This window comes from Leopardus geoffroyi, chromosome E2 (assembly GCF_018350155.1).
Source record: "Leopardus geoffroyi isolate Oge1 chromosome E2, O.geoffroyi_Oge1_pat1.0, whole genome shotgun sequence".
Taxonomy (NCBI): domain Eukaryota; kingdom Metazoa; phylum Chordata; class Mammalia; order Carnivora; family Felidae; genus Leopardus; species Leopardus geoffroyi.
The window spans coordinates 31,104,127-31,128,061 of NC_059335.1; the positions used below are offsets into that span (position 1 = coordinate 31,104,127).

At 37.9% G+C, this 23,935-nt stretch overlaps 1 protein-coding gene and 1 non-coding gene across 11 annotated transcripts in view; both read left to right on the forward strand.

Moving 5' to 3' along the window:
- Positions 1–14,888, forward strand: part of CHD9 (chromodomain helicase DNA binding protein 9) — a 235,678-nt gene extending 220,790 nt beyond the window's left edge. For all 10 annotated transcript variants that reach the window (XM_045442757.1, XM_045442756.1, XM_045442760.1 and 7 more), the window contains 5 exons: positions 1,126–1,265; positions 1,521–1,742; positions 5,764–5,892; positions 8,593–8,697; positions 11,394–14,888. In XM_045442757.1, coding sequence (XP_045298713.1) covers positions 1,126–1,265; positions 1,521–1,742; positions 5,764–5,892; positions 8,593–8,697; positions 11,394–12,272 — 1,475 coding nt within the window. In that variant the 3' untranslated portion in view covers positions 12,273–14,888. The remainder of the gene's footprint in view (positions 1–1,125; positions 1,266–1,520; positions 1,743–5,763; positions 5,893–8,592; positions 8,698–11,393) is intronic.
- LOC123579528 lies at positions 6,001–6,104 on the forward strand. The gene has a single exon (XR_006702829.1). It is a non-coding gene; the product is annotated as a U6 spliceosomal RNA (small nuclear RNA).
- Positions 14,889–23,935: the final 9,047 nt, after the last annotated feature.

The window sequence follows — 23,935 nt, forward strand, 5'->3', positions numbered from 1 at the left end:
TTTTCAAATCATTTATAATGTTTTGTGAACATGGTTATAATGAAATTCACTGGGTGGATAATGAAAGCTTTTCTTTATAAAGTTATGTCACATTCCTAGTGTGCTTTTTTATATGCAAACCTACTTTTTAATCATTGTAACTAGCAATTCCTTACCATATGATTTAAGGTACCTTTTTGAAACTGAGATGTGATGAAGGTAAGTGGCTTCCATAAGGTTGCACAGCCAGCCAATGGGCAACTCCTTATTCAGGGATACCCTGGACTTGCTCTAAGAATTTTCCTTGAATTGATTAAAAATTCATTTCTCACTATAAGCTGTGAATTATTTTAAACAAACATCTCATCCTTAACAGTATTTTAAGGAGAGCTCTAGATTATGTACTTTTGAGGACAGGAACACCATTTAACTCCTCTTCGAACCATTGTAGGACCTTGTACCTACGTACAAGCTATTCAATAAGTATTTATTTATTGGAAAAAAATGGCTGAATGCATGGAACTTTAATTCATACCACTTACAGACATTTTTATTGAAATGTGGAACAATAAATGTCAGTTTAACTTGGCAAGTAAAAAGTTAGTGGTGATCTTAAAACCCCTGACAAAAGCTGGCACAGGAACGGACTATGGGAAATTGAGGAAGGAGTTGGTCGTGAAAAAGAGAGCACAACAAATACTAACCTTTCGAAGGTTTGGGGAATTATAAAAGGCTGAAAGAGGTTTATGAGTTGTTTGAGTTAGGCCATGTTTTTAAGTCAGGGAAAAGAATCTGATATAGAATGGGTATTTTGGCACAAGAAAGTAGACTGATAAAACAAGCTTTCAGAAAAGGTAGGAATTAGTGGCTGCAGAGGAAGGAAAAGGATTTGTCTTATCCGTGAGAAAGACACACTTCCTCCTCTAAAAGGGAGAGGAAGATAAGATGTGTGAGAATCGGGGGGGGGGGGGGGGAGTTTGAAGAGACAAGTCAAAAAGTTGATTATAGTTTTCCAAATTTTCAAATGAGGAAGAGGGATGGTGTAAAATAAGAACTAACACTTCCATATATTTAGAAAAATTATTGCTTTTAATTTGCTTAACATCTAGATTTTGACCACTGTTTTGCATTTTTTTATTTGATTAGGTACTTCCATTCAGTCAACCCTTGGTGCCAATGGAGTTAGATTAGACAACCAGCCTATAGTCAAAAAAAGGCGGGGAAGGAGGAAGAATGTAGAAGGTGTTGACATCCTCTTTTTTAACAGAAATAAACCACCTAATCATGTAAGTAAAAACTACGGATCCTTGAGTCCAAAATTCAGTCCTAGTAAATATACATATTGCTGTTCTGTGAATGTTTTACAGCATAAAAATATTAATTAGGAAATTAGATTGTACTTTGGATTCTATTTCAGAGGCATCCAACACTGCCTAAGATTCATGAAAATTTTAAATTTGAAAGATTTGCTTCATTGGACTTTGCAAAGAATTGAATGATAAAGCATAGCAATAAAATTTTCATTTGGTGTTTTTCTACAGGTAACTGTAGGCCTAACCAGCTCCCAGATTTCTACAGGGATAAATCCAGCACTGTCCTACACTCAGCCTCAAGGAATGCCGGATACAGAAAGTCCGGTTCCAGTTATTAACCTGAAAGATGGGACAAGACTTGCAGGCGATGATGCGCCAAAGAGAAAGGATTTGGAAAAATGGCTTAAGGAGCACCCAGGTTATGTGGAAGATTTAGGAGCTTTTATTCCTGTAGGTGATGCCTTACAAATCTTGGTATTAATTTTATTTCTGTGACTTACCAAATCTGTGCTGATGAAGCATAAATTTTTACCCACTTATGTAAATACATGTTCTGCCCAAGATGTAGGAAAGCTAACAGAAAAAAATACCATTTTCCCCATCAGTGCCTTTTTCCATTTTTCCATTCTGTGCTTAATAGTAAAAATCACCTCCAATATACAGAGTACCATGTAAGACCCAGTGAAGGTTATAAAGGGATAACATTTCCAATCTTTTTCCTCAAGGAGTTTATTTTAAAATACTAATGATCAGGGGCACCTGGGTGGCTTAGTCGGTTAAGTGTCTGACTTCAGCTCAGGTCACGATCTCACAATTTGTGAGTTTGAGCCCCGCGTGGGGCTCTGTGCTGACTGCTTAGAGCCTGGAGCCTGCTTCTGATTCTGTGTCTCCCTCTCTCTCTGCGCCTACCCCTCTCACACTTTGTCTCTGTCTCTCTCTCTCCCCCTCTCTCTCTCTCAAAAATAAATAAACATTAAAAAGTAGTAATAAAAATAAAGTAAAATACTAGTGATCATATTAAGGGTGCCTGAGTTGCTCAGTCTTGGTTAAGCAAGACTTGATTTTTGGCTCAGGTCATGATCTTACCGTTCTTGAGATTGAGCCCCATGTCAGGCTCTGTGCTGACAGCGTGGAACCTACTTGGGATTCTCTCTCTCTCCCTCTCTTTCTGCCCCTCCTCCACTCACACACATGCTTTCTCTCAAAATAAATAAAGAAACTTAAAAAAAAATACTATGATCATATTAAACATGTATTGAGATTTAGCTGTGTACCTGGCATCATAATTAGCACTTAACGTATATTATCTCATTTAAGACTCATGACACCTTTATCAGAATGGCGTTATTATAGCTTTTTTAGATAAAGAACTTAAAATACTAAAATTTTAAGTAAATATTACAAGGTACACAGTCTTAAATCCAGTGTCCAAACTACTACTTTTAAGCTCTTCTTCAGGCTATGACAGTATAGCTGTTGTGTCTCTCCAGATGCACATTGAGTTTACATTAATCAAAGTGAAAATTGTTATATTTCATTTGCATTTTTACATCCCCTGAAATACTTTGTGCTCGCTATCTTATAGGCATATGGCTTTCTTACTCATAGAAATCTGTTATTTCATTTTGCATTATTTTTTTTTTAATTTTTAATGTTTTATTTATTTTTGACACAGAGAGAGACAGAGCATGAGCAGGGGAGGGGCAGAGAGAGAGAGGGAGACACAGAATCCGAAGCAGGCTCCGGGCTCTGAGCTGTCAGCACAGAGCCGGACGCAGGGCTCGAACTCACAAACTGTGAGATTATGACCTGAGCCAAAGTTGGACGCTTAACTGACTGAGCCACCCAGGTGCCCCTCATTTTGCAGTATTTTACTATTAGATACTGATTACCAAAATTTGTGCCAGATCCTCTATACAATGAAGCTAGCAGACCTATTGTATCTGCCTTCATTATGAAGATTAAATGGACAGCCCAGTGAAGTTGTCTTAGTACTCTGCAAGCTTCTTAAGGACCAAGTCCTAGTTACCCCAGGACTTTGTATCCCCAGGACTTATTTAGTACATAATTCCTGATACATAGAATAGTATCTAGCTTTCTATGAATATTCACTGAGCCAGTGATTAAAAACTGAAAGTCTTTTGAAGATTAAAAAATTCTATATAAAGGTAAAGTTGTTATTTTATTAACAGAAAAAAATTACTTGTTATTTTTTTCATGAAAAGGAACTACAAAAGCTCCAGTCCCTACAGTGGTCTTTGTGTCTGTAATATGTACTTAGTCTAGAGTTTTACGTTGCCATTATTGACACCAGGAAATAAACCAAGTGCCTCAGTCTTGACTTTCACATGCCTTTCACATTTCTGGTTTTCTCAAAGGATGCCACTAATTCTCAAATAAACTTTAATTATGTTTGATTTTTTAAAAGCCAAATAGGGATGCCTGGGTGGCTCAGTCAGTTGAGCATCTGACTCTTGATTTCAGCTCAGGTCATGATCCTAGGGTGGTAGGATCAAGCCCCACATCAGGCTCCTCGCTGAGTGTGGAGCCTGCTTGAGGTTCTCTTTCTCTCCCTCTGCCCCTCTCCCTACTCACACACACGTGTGCTCTCTCTCTCTCTAAAAAACAAATTAAAAAAAAAATGTTTTAAGCCAAATAAAGCTCTTATAATTATGAGGGGAGGAATTTTCCCTAAATATGATGGATAATCTTAGAATGAATACTGCAATTCTAACAATAATGAGAATCATTAGTTTAACCCTATAACTTAACATGTTAGAAAATAACATTTATCTAGGCAACAGATTTTTATTGAGTACCTACTGTGTGCTAGCCCCTCTTTTAAGGGATGGAGTATAAAACCATGAGCAATGTAAAGTTCTTGCCATTGTGGCGTGTATACTGTAGTCTGTAAAGGATTCTCCTGTCTGTCTCTCATCACTGCAAAGGAGTCTTTATTAATTTTTTAAACTTACAGCCATTCATCATTTTCACTGCAAATAAACTTTTTATCGTAATGTTTTAGATAACATTACATACTATTATTAAGATTTTAAAATATTTTTAAAAGCAGCATTGTGATAAAGAATACAAGATAACCGTTAGTTTGATTTTTGAAGGATACTTCACATTAATGATTTTTTGGCTCTCATACTCTATTGGGATATGTCTAGAGCTGAGTAACTATAACATGATAGATACAGATATATAATAACAGGTATGTATAGAGTACCATAGAAACAGATAAAAGGAATATGAATGACTCTGCCTAGGCCAAGCGTCTAAGGAAATATGGAAAGAAAAGAGAGCTGACATACATGACTGATGGATGATAAAGAATAAGTAGGTTTGATCAGGTTAACCCAAGAGGAGGCTATTCTAGGCATTATAAAACAATTATGAAGAGTTGAAAGAGGATAGGATTGTAAGACACATTCATAAAACAATGGCTAGCCTGATGTCACAGGGTGTGTGGGGGACCGAGTGGGGCAGTAGTAACTAGACAGAAAAAGTGAATTTAGGCCCAGGCTGTGATGGGACAGGTATGCCTTGCAGAAGAGTGTGAGCATTCATCTCTTGCAATGTTCTCGTTGGTCCGAAACAGCTATAAACATCAAGCCCTGCTTTGCTAAGCTGTACACATAAGCAGCATGGCCTGATGCAAAGAGTTTTATTGCCAGATCCTGCCACTTGCTAGCTGCGTGGCCTTGACGAAGGTAACCTCTCCAAACCTCGATTCCCATTCATAAAATAAAAGTACTACCTTTTAGTATTGTGAGATTACTCGTGAAGAGATAAAAACTATTAGTGAGATGACGAAAGAGGAGAGCCACAGCTAGCACAAATACAGATTGTATCAGCACAGAAAAAAACCCCATGTGTCAGGAGAAAAAGTAAAGAAGTGTGCAATTTACGGGAGGCTGCTCTAGCATTATCGGTAACTCTAAAGCCTTACTTAGTATTTTATTACACAGCAACCCTCAAACAAGGTTTGAATTGTGCATGTCCCCTTATACATGGGCTTTTTGCAGCACAGTATGGAGAATGTATCGATATTCTCTTCATTCTGATTTTCTTAATAACATTTTCTTGAGCTTATTTTGTGGTGAGAATACAGGATATAACACATATAACATACAAAAGATGTGTTAATCAACTATTTGTGTTTTCAGTAAGGCTTCTGGTCAACAGTAGGCTATTAGCAGTTAAGTTTGGGGGGGAATCAAGATATGAGGATTTGTGACTATGGCAGGGGGGAGCACCCCTAACCCCATGTTGTTCAGGGGTCAGCTGTATTAAATATAAAAATATTTAAAGTTTAAGTCTTTTAAAGTATAAAGGGTAAAATCTTCAATGTTAGATATAGATATCTAATATGTATTATTCAGTATTACAGGATTAAGTAACTTGGTTCAGCTCTTTTGTACTGTTTGCACTGTTTTAAAGCTATTTCTTTGCTTATATATTTTAGAGAATGCAGCTCCATGAGGGGAGGCCCAAACAAAAGAGGCATCGGTGCAGAAACCCTAATAAACTCGATGTTAATAGTCTTACTGGAGAAGAACGTGTTCAGCTGATTAACAGAAGAAATGCCAGAAAGGTATTTGTATATTTGTGGTTAATCCTTTGTATTGGTTCAGTGCTTAGGATTTCTCTAGAGCCCTGTTTCATTATGCACAGTTTCCTAACAGACCTGGACAGATGTATTGTGTTCGCTTCGGCAGCACGTAGAATGAAACTGGAACGATGCGGAGATCAGCATGGCCCATGCACAAAGATGACGCACAAGGTCTTGAAGCGTTCCATATTTAACTAGCAGATTTGTGAGAAGAGACACGGGCTGTGGTTTTATACGGTCTAGTTTCAAATCCCGCATCTTTGGCTAAGCTGTGGAACAAAATAAGCAAGTCACTTCACATGTCTGTGCCTACGCAGTGTGGCACTGCCCAGGAGCACCACATCCAAAGCAGTGGCTCTCACTGGGAGCAATTTTGTCTTCCAGAGACATTTGGCCATGCCTGGAGACATCTTTGGTAGCCACAACTTGGGAGGTGGGGTGGTGGTAGGCAGGGGAAGGATGCTGCTAAACGTTCTCCAGTGCAGACGATAATCCCTTACAGCACCAGCCCACAATGTCCATGGTGCACGGGTTGAGAAACTCTGATGTTCTCGTCACAGCCATCATGGATTTATATATTTATCACTCATTCCCTGTCAGATGGCCATAAAGTGATTAAAATCAGCATATTGCTGGGATGAGCACTGGGTGTTATACGTAGGAGGTGAATCCCTGGAATCTACTCCTGAAATCGTTATTGTACTATTATGCTAACTGATTTGGATGTAAATTTAAAAAATAAATAATTTTAAAAACTGGAAAAATAAATAAAATCAACATACTGCGTAATTTTCTGATAGATGAAAATAGAATGTCTTAAACAAAGGTCCCTTATAGAGTAAGGGCACTGCTGTGTTTGTCTTAGTGCTTTATTGACTGATGAATGGCAAGAGTCAGGTTTTTCCAAATTCTAATTCTAAAACCAAAGGTGGCTCAACATTTGTTTCCCCAAATTGTTTTTGTTTATGTTTGGATTGGTAGGTGTCTCTTTCAACTCACAGCATAAATGATACAACACTTGGACGCCCTTTTTGTAATCTTATAGCTCCGGTATTTTTATTCTGGTTTTCTTTTTTTTTTTTTTTTAATACGGCTGAACATGCAACAAAATAAAGAAAAGGATGACCTCAGAATAAGAACAGCAGATTTTTCATTGAGTTCCTTCACTCATAAATTAATTTAACAACTGTTTTGATATTGTTATGTGTGCCAACTCATTAAAATTAATACAGATCTTTCCCCAATTTTGTAGAGATAGCTTATTCAGCTTTTGTTAGTACTTTAAAATGATGTCATAGGTGTATTAGGAAAAGAACAAGATGACATTCTAGTAGCATTTTACTTAATTTTGTGCTTATGTAGATTGTGTTACAAATCTTTGCACTTAAAACAAAAATTAGCATTACTAGCTATGGATAAATTTGTCTTAGCCAGTTTTAAGGAAATGGAACAGTTTTGTATTTTTACTTGTTAGGTATCAAACACTCCTAATCTTATTTTAATTTGTGGTAACCTGATAAGGGACCTATTCATTTCCCTTAATTTATAGTTAGTTCTTGTTCAGAGTCTCAAGAGTACAGGCCTAAGGCTAGAAAAGAATCTACCTTCTAAATCCCCATAAACCACCCAGAGGGCCTCCATTTAAATTGGAGCTTAATGAAGGGGATAAAGAGAAGGAGAGTAGGACAGAAACTGCAGAGACTAAGTAAAGACTGTAGGAAATACTAGAAAAGGTTACGTACGGGTATTCTACCTGGCCACATTAAAATCCTGTCTGTGTCCTGTCAGGAGATAATATATATTCGTCCAGAGAGGTATGGAAAAAGGACTTATGAAGTATCTTTAGGCTCCAAAGGAACATGAAGTTGATAGGTCCAAATCATTTTGTTTTAATTTCATACTAAATATTATATATAGGTTTTAAATTTTCTCATATTGTGATTACTTGGTTGGTTGTATCGCTTTTCACATTCAAAAAATATGTATATTTTTTATAGTTAAGGTTTCAATTTACGTGACAGATAAGAGCGTGAGTTTTTGAGACCCGAGGTTGAAAGTTGACCCTAACACTAGCTAGCTTTGGGCGATTTATATAACTTCTCTGAGGCTTAATTCCTTCATTTGAAAAACAGAAATAATACTGTCTCAAAGGATATAGTGAGAACTAAAGTAAGTCGTATACTTAAAATCCTTAGCGTACTTGGCATATAATAAAAAGAATAAAATATTTTTTATGTGCTAGATGCTGTGCTAAAGCACTTGAGTTGTCTCATTTTTATCCTCATAAAACCCTATAAGGGAAGTATTGTTATCCCCATTTTACAGATCAGAAAGCTGAGGCTCAGAGGGATTTATTGATTTGCCCCAGTTCACATAGCTGGTAAGTCTGACTCCAAAGGGCATATATGCTCTTAACTAGGCGATATCACCTATCCAGCATAGTAAGTGCAGAGTAAATGGTGGTTATTTGTTTTACTATTCTAGTCACTTAAAGCATTTAAAAGTTACATTGCCACATGTCTATATGTTATATTAATAGTGCTTCTGGCCTGTGGTAGTCCTTTTTAATAAAGATTGTCAAAGGTGGTTCAAGAAATAAACTCTGTACAGCACAGAATAAAAGCAAGAAGTATCTTCATATTTAGTAGTATCTTTATCTAACCGTCTGTTTTTCATTTACAGGTTGGAGGTGCATTTGCTCCCCCTTTAAAAGATTTATGTCGATTCCTGAAAGAAAATTCAGAATATGGAGTGGCTCCTGAATGGGGAGATGTTGTTAAGCAGTCTGTGAGTGTTTCATACATACTAACTCAGGCATCATGTCAAAAATTAGATGCTGTTTAGTCGAACTGAGAAAGACAGCTACCATATGATCCCGTTCATAAGTGGAATCTAAAAACAAAAATCAAAAACAGAACAGAACAGAACAAAAAGCAGAATCAGATCTTTAAACCCAGAGGGGAGGTAGGTGGAGGCAAAATGGACGAAGGGGAGCAGGAAGTATGGGCTCCCAGTTGTGGAATATGAGTGAGTCACAGGAGTAAACGGCACAGCACGAGGAATACAGTGAGTGACACTGGAACAGGACAGACAGTAGCTGCACAGCATAATATATAAACTTGTCAGATCACTAAGTTGTATGCCTGAAATTAACGTAACATTGTGTGTCAATTATACTCAAAAGGGAAAATTAGATGCCATTTAATTATACCAGAGATTAAGTTTTAAGAATCAAATACTGCATGAACGTGTGACAGTGTTTTTTAGTTCACAGTTTTTATTTTGCAGCACATGTTACAAATTTCTCAGATGCTTGTTGAGTTAGAATGCAGAATCAACATAGGCTGATCTGTTTTCATTTTAACCTCTAAGATAACTATTTGAGCAATGCTACCAAGACTAATCAAAGATGTGAGGAAAGGTGTTTAAGTATATTCATCATAGTATAGTAGTAAAAAATTGGGAATATATTAATGGTCCAGCCATCTATTGGAAAACTATGCAACTATTTTATTTCATTTTATTAAGTTTATTTATTTTTTATTTGAAACAGAGAGAGAGGGTGAGCAGGAGAAGGGCAGACAAAGGGAAAGAGAATCCCAAGCAGACTTCGCGTTGTCAGAGTAGAGCCCAACATGGGGCATGATCTCAAGAACTGCGAGATCATGACCTGAGCCGAAATCAGAAGTCACCTAACCAGCTGAGCTACCCAGATGTCCCTTTGAGCAACTATTTAAAAAATTGTATCAGGGCACCTGGGTGGCTCAGTTGGTTAAACATCCAACTCTTGATTTCAGCAATCAAAATACAAAGCTATTTTTTCTACAAGTGTCCAAATGACCAGGGCAGGCTATAAAGCTAGGTTCATTATGATTCTATTTATTTTAGAAACAGAAGTGGGAAGAATTGTAGAATCTGTAGATATGCACAAGGGAAAAATGGAAACACACATCCTGAAACATTAGCTGTGGTTCTCTCTGAATGGTGAAATTATGGATGATTTTTTTTCTTTGTATTTTTTTGCTGTCTTATTTTCTGCAGTGGACCCTAATGCTTTTGTAAAGAAAACAGGTAAGTTGATCAGTTCAGAACACCATTTAAAAATAGTACCATGAGTGTCTTTGAAGCTGCTGTCGGGAGCTGCACTGTCACAAACGGTCGTCACCAAGCACGTGTGGTGATTGAGCGCTTGGAATGTGGCCAGCCTAAAACAGAGTGTGTGTAACAAGTGTAAAACACTGGGTTGGAATTTTGTTTTAGTATAGTTGACACACAATGTTACATTAATTTCAGGCGTACAACTTAGTGAGCTGACATGTTTATACATTATGCTGTGCTCGCCACAGTGTAGCTGCCAATGCTATCACAACATCACTGGGCTATATTCCTTATACTGTGCCTTTTATTCCCATGACTTATTCATTCCATAATTGGAGCCTGTGTCTCTCACTCCCCTTCACCCATTTTGCCCATTCCCCTACCCTGGTTTGGGTCTTTAAGACTGAGTTTGGAAAAAATAGAAAATATAAAATATCTTTATTTTCATACATTACATATTGAGATGATAATATACTGGTTAAATTTTATAAATAGACTATATTACTAAAATTAATGTCACATGTTTCTAATATTTTTTCTTTATTTTGAGGGGGAGAGAGAGAGTAAGCAAGGGAGGGGCAGAGAGAGAGAGAGAAAGTCCCAAGCAGGCTCCGCATGGTCAGCACAGAGCCTGATGCGGGGCTTGATCTCACGAACCATGAGGTCATGACCTGAGTCAATATGAAGAGTTGGATGCTTAACCAACTGAGCCACTGAGGCGCCCCTAACGTCACCTATTTCTGTTTTACCGTTTTTAATGCATGCAGTTACTAGAAAATTTAAAATTACATTATGTGGCTTGTATTTCTCTTGGACAATGCTGGTCTAGAGATTCTAAACTCCTAGGACTTCTAAGAGTTTCTAAGCCCAGAGTCATGGGAGAATCACTTGAGTATCTTTTTCAGCGAGGCTGTGGCTCTCCCTCCCTGTTCCCAAAGTGACAGAAGATTTTCATGAAGCCTCTCATTTAACCTTTTACTTACTTTCTCTGTCCTTTTCCGTATCGTTCTTCTATACTGCAGGAGAGGCACTTCTTTATTAGTCTCTTAGAGTCATTGGTGATGTGAGACATGTAAAGGTGTGGAAGCAACCCTCACGAAAAAATGTCTTTGGACCTTCTTTTTTCCAGAACTGTTGCACAAATGTATGCCTCACAGTGTGGAAGAAAGCTAGAGGCCTCCTTCTGCTCTCTTGCCCTGTGAAAAAAATGATAAGTGGAAGAACTATTTCAGGCCACCACTTATAATGTGAAATTAGGCTATGTCTTTCATAATTGATTATGTTATATCAGCACAGACTAAGTTTCTGAATAATTATGGATTTCATTTGATAGCTATTGATTTTATTTTAATACAGCTGTCGTTGCTGATTTTTTTTTTTTTTAGGGGTTTCTTCCAGAAAGTATGTATGAGCGTATTCTCACTGGTCCCGTTGTGAGAGAGGAGGTCAGCAGGCGGGGGCGGCGGCCCAAAAGTGGAATTGCGAAGGCCACAGCAGCGGCCACAGCTACAACTGCCAGCGGTGTTTCAGGCAATCCTTTGTCAGCCAATGGATTACTTCCAGGTGTGGATCTCACAACTCTTCAGGCCTTACAGCAAAACCTACAAAACTTGCAGTCACTGCAAGTGACTGCAGGGCTGATGGGAATGCCTGCTGGCCTTTCTTCTGGAGGAGAAGCTAAAAACGTGGCTGCCATGTTCCCCATGCTGCTGTCAGGAATGACTGGATTACCAAATCTGTTGGGCATGGGAGGGCTCCTGACAAAGCCTACCGAATCTGGAACAGAGGAAAAAAAGGGAAATGACCCTAAGGAGCTAGAAGGAAAAAAAGAAAGGACAGAGAGTCAAAATTCAGAGAATGGGGGAGAAAACTCTGTGTCAAGTTCTCCTTCGACATCGTCTACTGCTGCATTAAATACAGCTGCAGCTGCCAACCCGTTAGCTCTTAACCCACTCCTACTCTCCAATATACTTTATCCAGGGATGCTTCTCACTCCAGGCCTTAATCTTCATATTCCAACTTTGTCCCAGTCCAATACTTTTGATGTACAGAAAAACAAAAACAGTGACTTAGGCTCATCTAAGTCCATAGAAGTCAAGGAGGAGGATTCCAGAGTTAGAGATCAGGAAGACAAAGGAGGAACTGAACCCAGTCCTCTCAACGAAAACAGCACAGATGAGGGTTCAGAGAAAGCCGATGCTTCATCTGGATCTGATAGTACATCGTCGTCATCCGAGGATTCAGATTCTAGTAATGAAGACTGATTCCCAGACTGCACTTAAATTATGAACTGATTTTGGATTTTTTTCTTTAATTATTAATTGTAAATACCCCAGTGTTGAGTGCATCAATAACTTACTGACCGAACATTTCAGTTCTTTGTTTAGAAGTGCAAACTGCTTTCAGAGACGTTTTGCATGTAATATTTCTTAAAATTCCTAAGTTTCTGAACTCGTATGTACTATCAAATACATAAAGGTGTAAAATTGCAACAAAAGGCATTATAATTTTGTTGGGGGTTAATTTTATGAAAATGATACTCAATGAGAGTTGTATATTTAATATATTTGCAGTGAACACAGAATACTTTATGCATATTACTGATTTAATTTGAATATAGTTTTACAGCCTCCTTGACACCTATAATTTACAGATCAAAACTCAGCAATAATTTGGGCAGCTAATGAATGTCATGAAAGCTGTAGAATCTACATCGCCATCCATTGCTTTAATTACATGAAAATGCTCTAGTGTTGTGACGCACTGCTGATGCTTCCAATTCAGGTACAAGTGTGTTTTCCAGAAGAAATAAGTTTCCCAATCAGCCAATTTAACTGGCTACCTGTTACCTCAGCTGAGTTAGTTTAGGAAGTTTACATTCGTTTCTAATTCTATACTTGTTTTCAGGGGTTTTTTAAACACATCCTATATATCATGTTAATCTGGCAAGAACTGTGACTTGCTTTTTGCTGAGCTTAACTCTGCTGTCGGTAAAATCAAGTCATAAAATAATCCTGTGTCACGTGACTTTGGCACCCTCTAGACATACTTAGTTTCACTTTTTCCAAGTTTGGCCTCCTCTTAGAAATAATTATGTCTCAGATGAGTAATGTCTGTTTCCAGGGTTCAGAAAAGGCAGACTCATGAAATGCCACTGAAAAGAACTTTCAACACAGCATACTTCATGTAAAAGAAATTGTTTGTTTGCTTTATTTGTGTAGATTTCTATTTGTGTTTTATGTCATGGAAATATTCCAGAATTAACAGAGGATAGTGGTAAAGTAATATGCAGAACAGTCTGAATTCATTTTGAGTTTCTAGGTAGAAGCAGATGAAATGTTGCCCAGAATCAGTGTTGGGTTATCAGTTTATATTAAATATACTGAGTTGGCCCATTTTGAATATGCACTTTGAATAATCTCAAAAAATATATACAAGTTATACCTGTAAACCACAAAAACGAAGCCCAAGGCTTCTGATCAATTTCTTAGAACCCTTTATCATGCAAAATCTGTCTGATATTTGATTTGTGATACAGTTTCTCCTGCTAAAGCTGCTATTCCGACAAGATGGAGAGGTCCAGTTTCACTTTCATATACATTTAAAACAATTAGAACTGAATTGGAGTAAAATACCATTTACATCCTAAGGAGAGAAAGATGTTAGCATTTTCTGGTACTTGAATAAGTCAGTGATAAAGTTTGCGAGGGGATAAATTTAGGGGGGGAAAGTACCCCACTTCTCTCCCAGAGGAAAAAAATAACTTTCAGTGCGTTTTGATAAAACTCTGTTGTTTTGTCATGAACCCAGCAATTATATTGGATTTTCCAAGATCTTTACCAGTAAATTGTTTCTGTGTGTAAAATAACTAACCCCTTATTAGAGCGACAGTGTTACATGTATTTACAAAATCATATAACTTCCATTGGGATTGTATTGATTTTTGTATTTTCCCCAAAATAGTGCTTTGAATTGATAGTCCTTTATGCAATGTCTTAGCAATAGTCACTAATGCCCATCCAGGAGAAGTGGGTAGTAATTCTTCATCATGAAAATGATATATTACATATTTAGTATGTTCCCTTTGCAGTATTGCACTTTTGTTTAACTAGAATACACCTATGAGATAGCCAAAGTTTCTCAAACACAGTTAACCTGGTTTGCCGGTGAAAGTATTTCAACAGCATCCACATTTCCCCCTCTCTCCCTCTAGTTCTACCCACATGATCTTTATTCCTTTCTTTCCCCAATTAAAAAATAAAAGGAAAAAAAAAAAAGCCCTAGATCTTATCACTAAAAATCTAATTTATATCAAATTTATGAGATAAAGTATTTTCCTAATTACGGTCAAATGAATTTGGTTAACATCTTAGTGATTCTCTTTCTATGTAATAAGGCAATTTGCAGTTTTCAAAGCATTAATACTAACTTTAAATGTTCTCTTGGGTTTCAAGACACTTCTACTTAGTATTGATTGGGGAAAAGTCGTCCAGCTATCAGCTTAAAAAAAATGCATAAATATGGTTGTGTAAAGTTAAGGGTTATAAGGAAAAAAAAAAAATCAGTAGAATTCCATAATACTAAAGTTGCAGTTGAAAGGATATCCAAGTATGTGTTGGTAGTTACTAAAAGAATTATAGCTGTTATTGCCTTGTATTTATAGCTCTTGTTTCAGGTTTCATGATTCAAGTCTTAGTCTAATTTTTCTTTTGGACATTTGCAATATTTACCAGTTGTGTTTTGTGTAGTCTGAATTTGCTTTCTGTAGTTGAGCAAACGTCTTAAAAAGTCATTTGTAATTTATTAAATTACTTTCTATGATGTTCTATAGAGCAAATGGAAGTTTAATTATTTTTTATTAAACATATTCTTTGACTACCCATGATGTCAGCCTCTGTACATGACAATACTCCTTTTTTTTAAATTGACTTTTGTATATAATTGATCTTAATCCAGTTATAAAAGAAACCATAGTCCTAAATCTTTAAAAGAAAAGGATACTTTGGAAGAATTTTTAAAAGGAGAAGTTGGCTATAATTATATCCACAATATCGTTATTTCCTTAAGTTTTCTTCCCATGACCTTTAAAAAAAAAAGTCCAGAAAGACTCAGAGCTATACCTAACCTCTTCACGGAGTACGTTTTGGAAATCAGTAATTATTATTTTTTTTCCCTTGGTCCGAAGAGTCTTTCCTAATTCATCATGATTGTTTTGGTGTTTTTATAAACATGAAAGAAATTTAGTTTTCCTCTAATTAGAAAAGTAGAACAGTAGAGTCTCATCATATACTCATTTAACTTGGAAGCCATTCAACTCTACTTTCATGCTTAGAAAACCCTTCTTTTTCTTTTCTGTACAATGTAGCATGTAAACCCAAGCCAACTGCTTCCTCTAGTGCTCATCAGAGGAACAGTAATCTACACAGTGCTAGAGGAAGAATTGGCTATGTTAGATGTTTTGGGGAGACAATACACTATGTACAAAACGGTATGTTCTGTATTTTGTGAGCTATAGGAGGGAGAGTGATTGTTGACTACAAGTAATGTTCACCTTAACAAATTTAGAACTTAGTCTCTACGTAAATACAACTGCAGTACATAAGCTATTTATTTTAAAATGCAGGAAAGCACAAAGAAATATATTTAAATAGTCATAAACCCACCCCAAGATAAATGCTGTTCATATAGATACCCAACGTGCTTAATATGTATGTTACATACATGTAGTGGGTTGAATCATGTCCAACAAAAATTTATGTCAAGCCCAAACCTCCAGAATGTGACCTTATTTGGAAATAGGGTCCTGGCAGATGTAATTAGTTAAGATGCAGTTATCCTAGATTAGGGTGGGCCCTAAATCCAATGACTGGTTCCTTATAAGAAGAGGAGAGGACACAGAGACAAAGGGAAGAAGGCTATAAGACAACAAGCAGAGACGAGTGACACTACTACCAGCCAAGGAACACCAAGGAATGTCAGCCACCACCGGAAGCTAGGAGAGCGGCATGGAACAGATTTTGCTTCAGAGCCTCCAGAAGGAAGCGACACGGCCAACACCTTGATTTTGGACTTCGGGCCTGAATTGTGGGAGAATAAATTTCTGTTGTTTTAAGCCACCCCGTTTGTGGTAATTTGTTATGGTAGCCCTAGGAAACTTACACACTTTCATATTAAATCAGTATTATATTTACTGTTCTGCCCTTAATATACTGACCTATGTCAATAAGTACCCTGTGTTGTGATGTTTAACACCTAGTATTGTCTCATACAGATGGAATTTACTTAACCATGTACTTACAAGTGGACATTCAAGTTTATAAATGCATCTTTGGCATCCACCCCTGTGACTTCCTTAATCCCTAGAATGAAAATACTTCCTCTGTTCTTGAGGATTTTGATTTGTGTTGCCAAGTTTACAATGATGCCATTAGTAGCAATTTATACTACCACAGCAGCATGTATTTTGTGCGTGCTCACCCCAAAATCTTACCAATACTGTGTATTGTCTTTGGAAGTAATCTTTGCCAAATTAATAGGCAAAAATAACATCTTGATGAATTTTTAAATTATTCTTCCCTTTTCTTACTAAAAAAAAAATAAGACGTACATATTCTAGAGAATTTGGGGGGTGGGGGCTTGGGGAGGAGGAGTTGGGGAAGCACAAAGTAAACCAAGACCCCCACTATGTTAAATGCTCAGAGATAAAACTGTTAAGCTTTGGGTCATTTTTCTTTGCATATACATATATATTATTTTAATAAGAATGGAGTTATACTGTACATACCATTGTGTAACTTTTTTTCGTTTATTATATCATGATAATTTTTCCATGTCATTAAAGAATCTTCCACAGCATTTTTAAGGACTTTCTCATTCCACTATATAGATGGAACGTAACTTATTTAATGCCCAATTATTGAGCCTTGAGATGTTTTTCACTTTGGGACTACTTAAACAATGGTACGTTTGTAGTTAAGTCTTTTCAAATACTTAGATTTTTTCATTAGAATAAATACCTAGGCATGAAATAGTTATGCTTGAGTTTTAAGACCAGGCAGACTGTATTATTTTCTACCCCAACAACAGACCATGAAACTACTTCCTTTCCCCATGTCTCTTTAGCTAACCCTGGGCATTAGAATATTTTTTAATCTTTGCCAATTTGATAGACAGTTAGTTCATATTTCTTTGATTATTAGTAATATAAAGTCTTTCATATCTCTTCATAAGGCCATTTGTATTTTGTGCATTAACTGTCCTTGTTCTCTCTGCAATACCTGTTATACAAGTGGTAAATATTTTTCTCAATTTGCCTGTGAATTTTGTTGGTTTTTTTTAATATGAAAGTTTCACATGTTTATGTGGTCATGTAGATACTCCATTTCTTCACGTTTTAAGTTTCTGATATTTTTCCACAGAAAAATCTTTTCACACCCAAATTCTGTACGTTTGCTTTTTTTAATATTTAGTGCCTTAATTGTTATGCATTGTCCCAGCATTATTTAGTATATAGTGTCTCCGCTGATGTGACATGCCTGCATTGATCGTAATCCAAATTATGTATGTTAATGTGAATTATTTAGATATATATGAATTACTTAGATTGTATCATAAATATGCATGATATATCTATCATATATCATGTAAACAGTAAATATAAGAAAACTGGAGTGGCTGTACTCATAAAAGATAAACTTTAAAACAAATGTTGCTAGAAATGAATGAGAATATTTTATAATGATTTAAGGGTCATTCTATCAGGAAAATATAACACTTTTATAGGCACTTAACAGAGCCATAAAATACATACAGCAAAAAAGTTGAAAGGAAAAATAACTCCTAGATAATAGTTGAAGACTTCAACTTCCCACTTTGAATAACAATAGAACAAATAGGCAAACAGTCAACAAGAAAACAAGATTTGAACAACACAGTAAAATAGCTAGACCTAAGAAGCATTTGTTGAACACATCACCAAATAATAGGAAAAAAAAATTCTTCTAAGGCACATAAGACCATTCTCCAAGATAGACCATGGAACAAGTCGAATTTTGGAAATATGTAATTATACAAAGTAGCCACAATAGAATGAAGTTTGAAGTCAGAAAGTGTGGGTATTCACAACTATGTACAAGTTAACACACTCCTAAATAACCAATGAGTCCTAGAAATCTCAATCTCAAAGGAAGTTAGAAAATATTTTGAGATACATGAAAACAAATACACAACATATGAGATGCAGCCCAAATGATGCATAAAAGGAAATCTATAAGTGTAAATGTCTACATTAAGAAAAAAATCTCAGTGCACTTGGGTGCCTCAGTCAGGTGAGTGACATTTAGAAGGGGAGAGTGGCAGAGGGGTGAGAGAATCCCAAGCAAGGCACATGCTCAGCGCAGAGCCTGCCACAGGGCTGGATCCCATGATCCTGGGATCATGAACTGAGCCAAAATCAAGAGGCAGATGCTCAACTAACTTAGCCACCCAGGTCCCTTGATCTTTGGACTCTTGATCTCAGTTCAGGTCATGAGTTCAAGCCTTGCACTGGACTCCACACTGGGCATACAGTCTACTTTAAAAAAAAAAAAGAAGAAGAAGAAGAAAAGAAAAAAGATATCACATCCAAAAGGTAGTTCTTTTAAAAGACCCACAAAATTGACAAACCTTCAGCTAGACTGGCCAGTAAAAAAAGAGAAGTATCAAATGATTAGATTCAAAAATGAAAGCGGACATTCCTACCATACTTCCAGAAATAAAAAGGATCATAAGGGAACATTATGAATAATTGTATGCCAATAAAGTAGATAAACCTGGATGAAATGACAAATTCTGAGACACAAACTAGTGAAACAATCAAGAAAAAATAGAGGGGTGCCTGGATAGCTCAATCATTTAAGTGTCCAACTTCGGCTCGGGTCATGGTCTCATGGTTCATGGGTTCGAGCCCGCGTCGGGCTCTGTGCTATCAGCTCAGAGCCTGGAGCCTTAGATTCTGTGTCTCCCTCTCTCTGCCCCTCCCTCACAGTGTTCTGTCTCTCTCAAAAATGAATAATAAAAAATTTGAAAAAAATAGAGACTATAATAAGATAAAGAGTATAATAAATTAACAGATTAAATTACTAACAACAACAATGACGAAAAACATGATAAAATCCCTGGATGAGGTGGTCACTCTGACAGGAGGGGGGGAAAAAGCACTATTCATCACATATTCTTCCAAAAATGGGAGAGCAAATATTCCCCATTTTGGTTTATGAGGACGGTATCATCCTGATACAAAAGCCAAAGACACCACAAGGAAACTGCCAATCGATAACCCATAGGACTGTAAAATGCAAAGGTTTTCAACAAATTGCTAGCAAACTTAATCTAGCAACATATGAAAAAGATTATACACCATGACCAAGTTGGATTTATCCCTGGATTACAAAATTGGTTCAACATACAAGAAACAATCGATGTATTATTAACAGAAAAAAGCAGGGGTGGGGGGACCACATAATTATAATTATCTCAATAGATGCAGAAAAAAACATTTCGTGAAATCCAATACCCTATTATGATTTAAAAACAAACAAATGAAAAGGGTGGGGATAGAAGAGAACTGTCTCCACCTGATAAAGAGCATCTATAAAAAACCAACAACTGGGGCGCCTGGGTGGCGCAGTCGGTTGAGCGTCCGACTTCAGCCAGGTCATGATCTCGCGGTCCATGAGTTCGAGCCCCGCGTCGGGCTCTGGGCTGATGGCTCAGAGCCTGGAGCCTGTTTCCGATTCTGTGTCTCCCTCTCTCTCCGCCCCTCCCCCATTCATGCTCTGTCTCTCTCTGTCCCAAAAATAAATAAACGTTGAAAAAAAAAAATTAAAAAAAAAAAAAAAACCAACAACTAACATCATACTTAATAGTTAAAGACTGAATATTTTCTTTTTTTATTTTTTTAACGTTTATTTATTATTGAGAGACAGAGAGACACAGAGTGTGAGCAAGGGAGGAGCAGAAAGAGGGGGAGACACAGAATCTGAAGCAGGCTCCAGGCTCTGAGCTGTCAGCACAGAGCCCAAATCAGGGCTTGAACTCACGAACCACGACATCATGACCTGAGCTGAAGTTGGACGCTTAACAAACTGAGCCACCAGGAACCCCCAAAACTAGACTCTTGATCATTCCTCTCCATACCTTTAGTTGCTCAGATCTAACATCTGTGTCATCCTTAACGACCCCCCACCCCCACCAGCCGATCCCCAGTATCCAAGCCATTAACAAATCTGTTCTGTATTCCCATTTTCTAGGTTAAGGGAATGGATTAAACATATCCATATAATTCTGCATTCTCAAAAAATCCACTAAACTGTGGTAAAGGGAATTCTGTCTTTCTTTCTTTCCTTCTTTCTTTCTCTTTCTTTCTTTCTTTTTTTCAAGTAGGCTGCACACCCAGCAAAGAGCCCAGTGTGGGGCTTGAACTCATGACCTTGATATCAAGACCTGAGCTGAGATCAAGAGTCCAATACTTGAGGGGCACCTGGGTGGCTCAGTCAGTTAAGCATCCTGACTTCGGCCCAGGTCATGATCTCAAAGTTTGTGCATTCAAGCCCCGCATCAGGCTCTGTGCTGACAGCTCAGAGCCTGCAGCCTGCTTCAGATTCTGTGTGTCCCTCTCTTCTGCCCCTGCCCAACTCATGCTCTGTCTCTCTCTCTCTCAAAAATAAAAAAATAAAATAAACATTAAAAAAAAAAATCCGATACTTGAGCCAAAAAGGGAATTATTTTAAAAGACAAACCCATAATACAGGGAGAATAGGGGAAAAAACAAAAACAACTGTGAAATTTTGGAAACTGAAGCAGACCAGTGAAACTTGACAAGTCTCCAAAAAAGCTAAATTCCAAATTGGCAGGAAGAAAAGCTGAAAACCGAGAGCTCCTTTCTGTTTACTGAATGGGATGCTGCCAGATTCATGCATTGCTTAAAGAAGATAATTAGATGTGAAAGAGGAGAAGGAAGGAAGGAAGGAAGGTGAAAAAGAAGGAAAGAAAGAAGAAAGAGAAAAGAAAAAGAAGAAAGGGAAGACGAAAACTAATCCAAGTTGCATTTCTGGATCCTGGAAAGATTTAGGAAGTAGCAGCACTGAATTCATCTATAACTAAGGATGAAAGGGCAGCTACTAACGGAAACAATGAAAGTCTTTGGATCCCTCCCCACTCATCGCCACTGACTGTCCTTCTCTCCTCTTCACAGAGGTCTCGAGGTCTATTACATGGACACTGTTTCTGCACAGGGGTGGGGTGGGGCTCCTGGCACAGGCAAGGACGTGGGTACCATATGGAAATAAAAGGATTAAGTGACTGATACTAAAGCCTAATTACCCTGAGCCATTTTCCCCCAGTTGGCTCCCAGAATTCTGGCATCCAAGATTTCTATTTTGCAGCCGGAGATTATAAGACAATTTGCTGAAGACTCTAATTTTTTCCTGAGAAAATACTTTAAAAACTATTTTCAGGATAGTTCCCCAACAAATAACACCCTTTGATGACCGCACACAGTGTTTCTCAGTGGCGGGCAATTTTTCCTCCTCACGGGACATTTGGCAATGTCTGGAGGCATTTTTGGTGTCGCAGTTTGACAGTACGTGTGAGTCCCGCTGGCATCTGCTGGGTAGGTATCAGTGGTCCTGCTAAACATCTTACAGAGCATAGGACGGTCCCCACCTCCCACCCAACAACAAGGAATTATCAGGTGCAAAATGTCAGTAGCCCCAAGGTTGAAAAAACTGTCCTACAGTCATCAGGCTTCACTTATGTACTGAGAGCTTCCTATTAGCTTAAAAAAAAAAAAAAAGCTTTATTGAGATATTTATATACCATAAATCCACCTATTAAACACATACAATTCAATAGATTCTAATATATTTACAGTTATAGAATCACTACCGCTATACAAACTTCAGAAGGTAAAGCCAGACCATGTCCCTAAGACCCTGTTCAGCATCCCTGCTCCTGGGAGCCTGTATCCAAGAAGGTAAGACATCACTACCCTTTCCAGACACCACTATGCTTGTGCTGGAAAGTCCAAAATCTGCAGGTGGGCCAACAGGTTGAGGACCTAGGGAATAGCCAATGGTTTCTTCAATGGGTTAAAGTTCAAAGGCTGTCTCTAGCAGAACTCCTTTTTGCTTGGGGAGGTCAGTCTTTTTATTCTATTCAGGCCTTCAACTGATTGGATGAGTCCCACCCAGATGATGAAGGGCAATCTGCTTTACTCAAAGCACACTGATTTAAATGTAAATCTCATCCATAAACACCACACAGAATCAATGAATAATGTTTGGCCAAGTATCGAGGCACTATGGCCCAGCCAAGCTGACACGCATAAAATTACCACCCCAGCTTCTATACTGAGAAGAAATTGATTTAGGAAGGACAGAAGCAGGGAGACCAGATGGGAGGAAATTGCAACAATGCTGGTAAGAGATGACGGAAGCTTGGGCCAGAGGATTGGCAATGGAAGAGGTGAGGAGTGGTTAGGTTTGAATAATTGAAGACGGCATTGACAGAAATTGCAAATGAATTAAATGCAGAAGGTGAGAGAAAGGAATCGAGGACAAGTCCGAAGTTTTTTGGCCTGATCCACTGGGAGAATGACGTTATCATTTTCTATAGGAAAAATGGAGACAGTGGGCTTAAGGCATGGCTTCGATGACATGAAGGGTGAGGGTCTGGTGGGCACAGTGGGCAGCTGACAGGACACAGCCCCTGTTCCTGGCCTTGAAGTCTGAAGGATATAAGGACATGAGGAGGGTTCCAGAGGGCACAGTGAAAGGGCAGATGATAGGAGAGGAGAGGGAGATTTCATCCTGGCTGAAGTCACTGGGAGAGAGAGAGAGATTACTGGAAGGGTTTACACTTTTAATGATGGCAGAGGAAATCAATCTAATCAGCATGATCAGTCTTGTCTTGGGAGCAATGGGCTGAAAGTCCAGCTAAGTGTTTAAGTTCATTAATATTTATTGAACACCTATTAAGTGCTCAACACTGTAATACTGTTCTAAGTTTTAGGGATATATGAGTGTCACTGCCGTCCTTAACCTAACACCTTAAGTGGCTTCACCTTTATTTTTTTCAAATGTTTATTTTTGAGAGAGAGAGAAAGTGCGAGTGAGGGAGGGGCAGAGAGAGAGAGAGAGACAGAGGATCAAAGCAAGCTCTGAGCTGTCAGCACAGAGCCCAACTCAGGGTTGGAACTCACGAACCGTGAGATCATGACCTGAGCCAAAGTCAGATGCTTAACTGACTGAACCACCCAGGAGCCCCTTGGGCTTCACCTTTAGAATCAAGTCCAAAAATCTTTTCTAGGTCTTTGACTTCATCTCTATCCACACATCATGGCTTTTCTTCTCCATCTTTTCACTTAAACCACATTCATATTCCTGCAATTCCCTGCACTACCCATGCCTTTTCGAGATTCAAGTTCTTTGTGCAAGCATTTTTTTCTCCACCAGAAACCCACCCTTCTTCCCTTCCTCTAGCTATGATTTGATATATGTATATAGAATAAAACCTTGGATTGCGAGTAACTTGTTCTGTGAGTGTTTCATGAGACAAGCAAACATTTCTAATAAATTTTAACCTGAAAAAGAAGTGAGGTCTCACAATACAAGTACTACCTGACATCAAACGTCACTTGATCACAACTGAGCCAATGGTTTTTATTTCTCTGTCTCTCTGTCTCTGTCTCTCTCTCTCTCACTTGCTCACTCACTGTGGAATTGTGGGTGATTGTTTCCCATGCTCAGATGTGTCAGGCCATGGTGTTTGGCAGAAATCAGTGATTTTTCAGGACGTTGGAAGGTGCCCGCGACTGGCAGTAGTGTATTTTTTGTCACTTCAAAGCACCGATGGACGGTCCTTTGCTTTCCCATACAAGAGTAAGGTT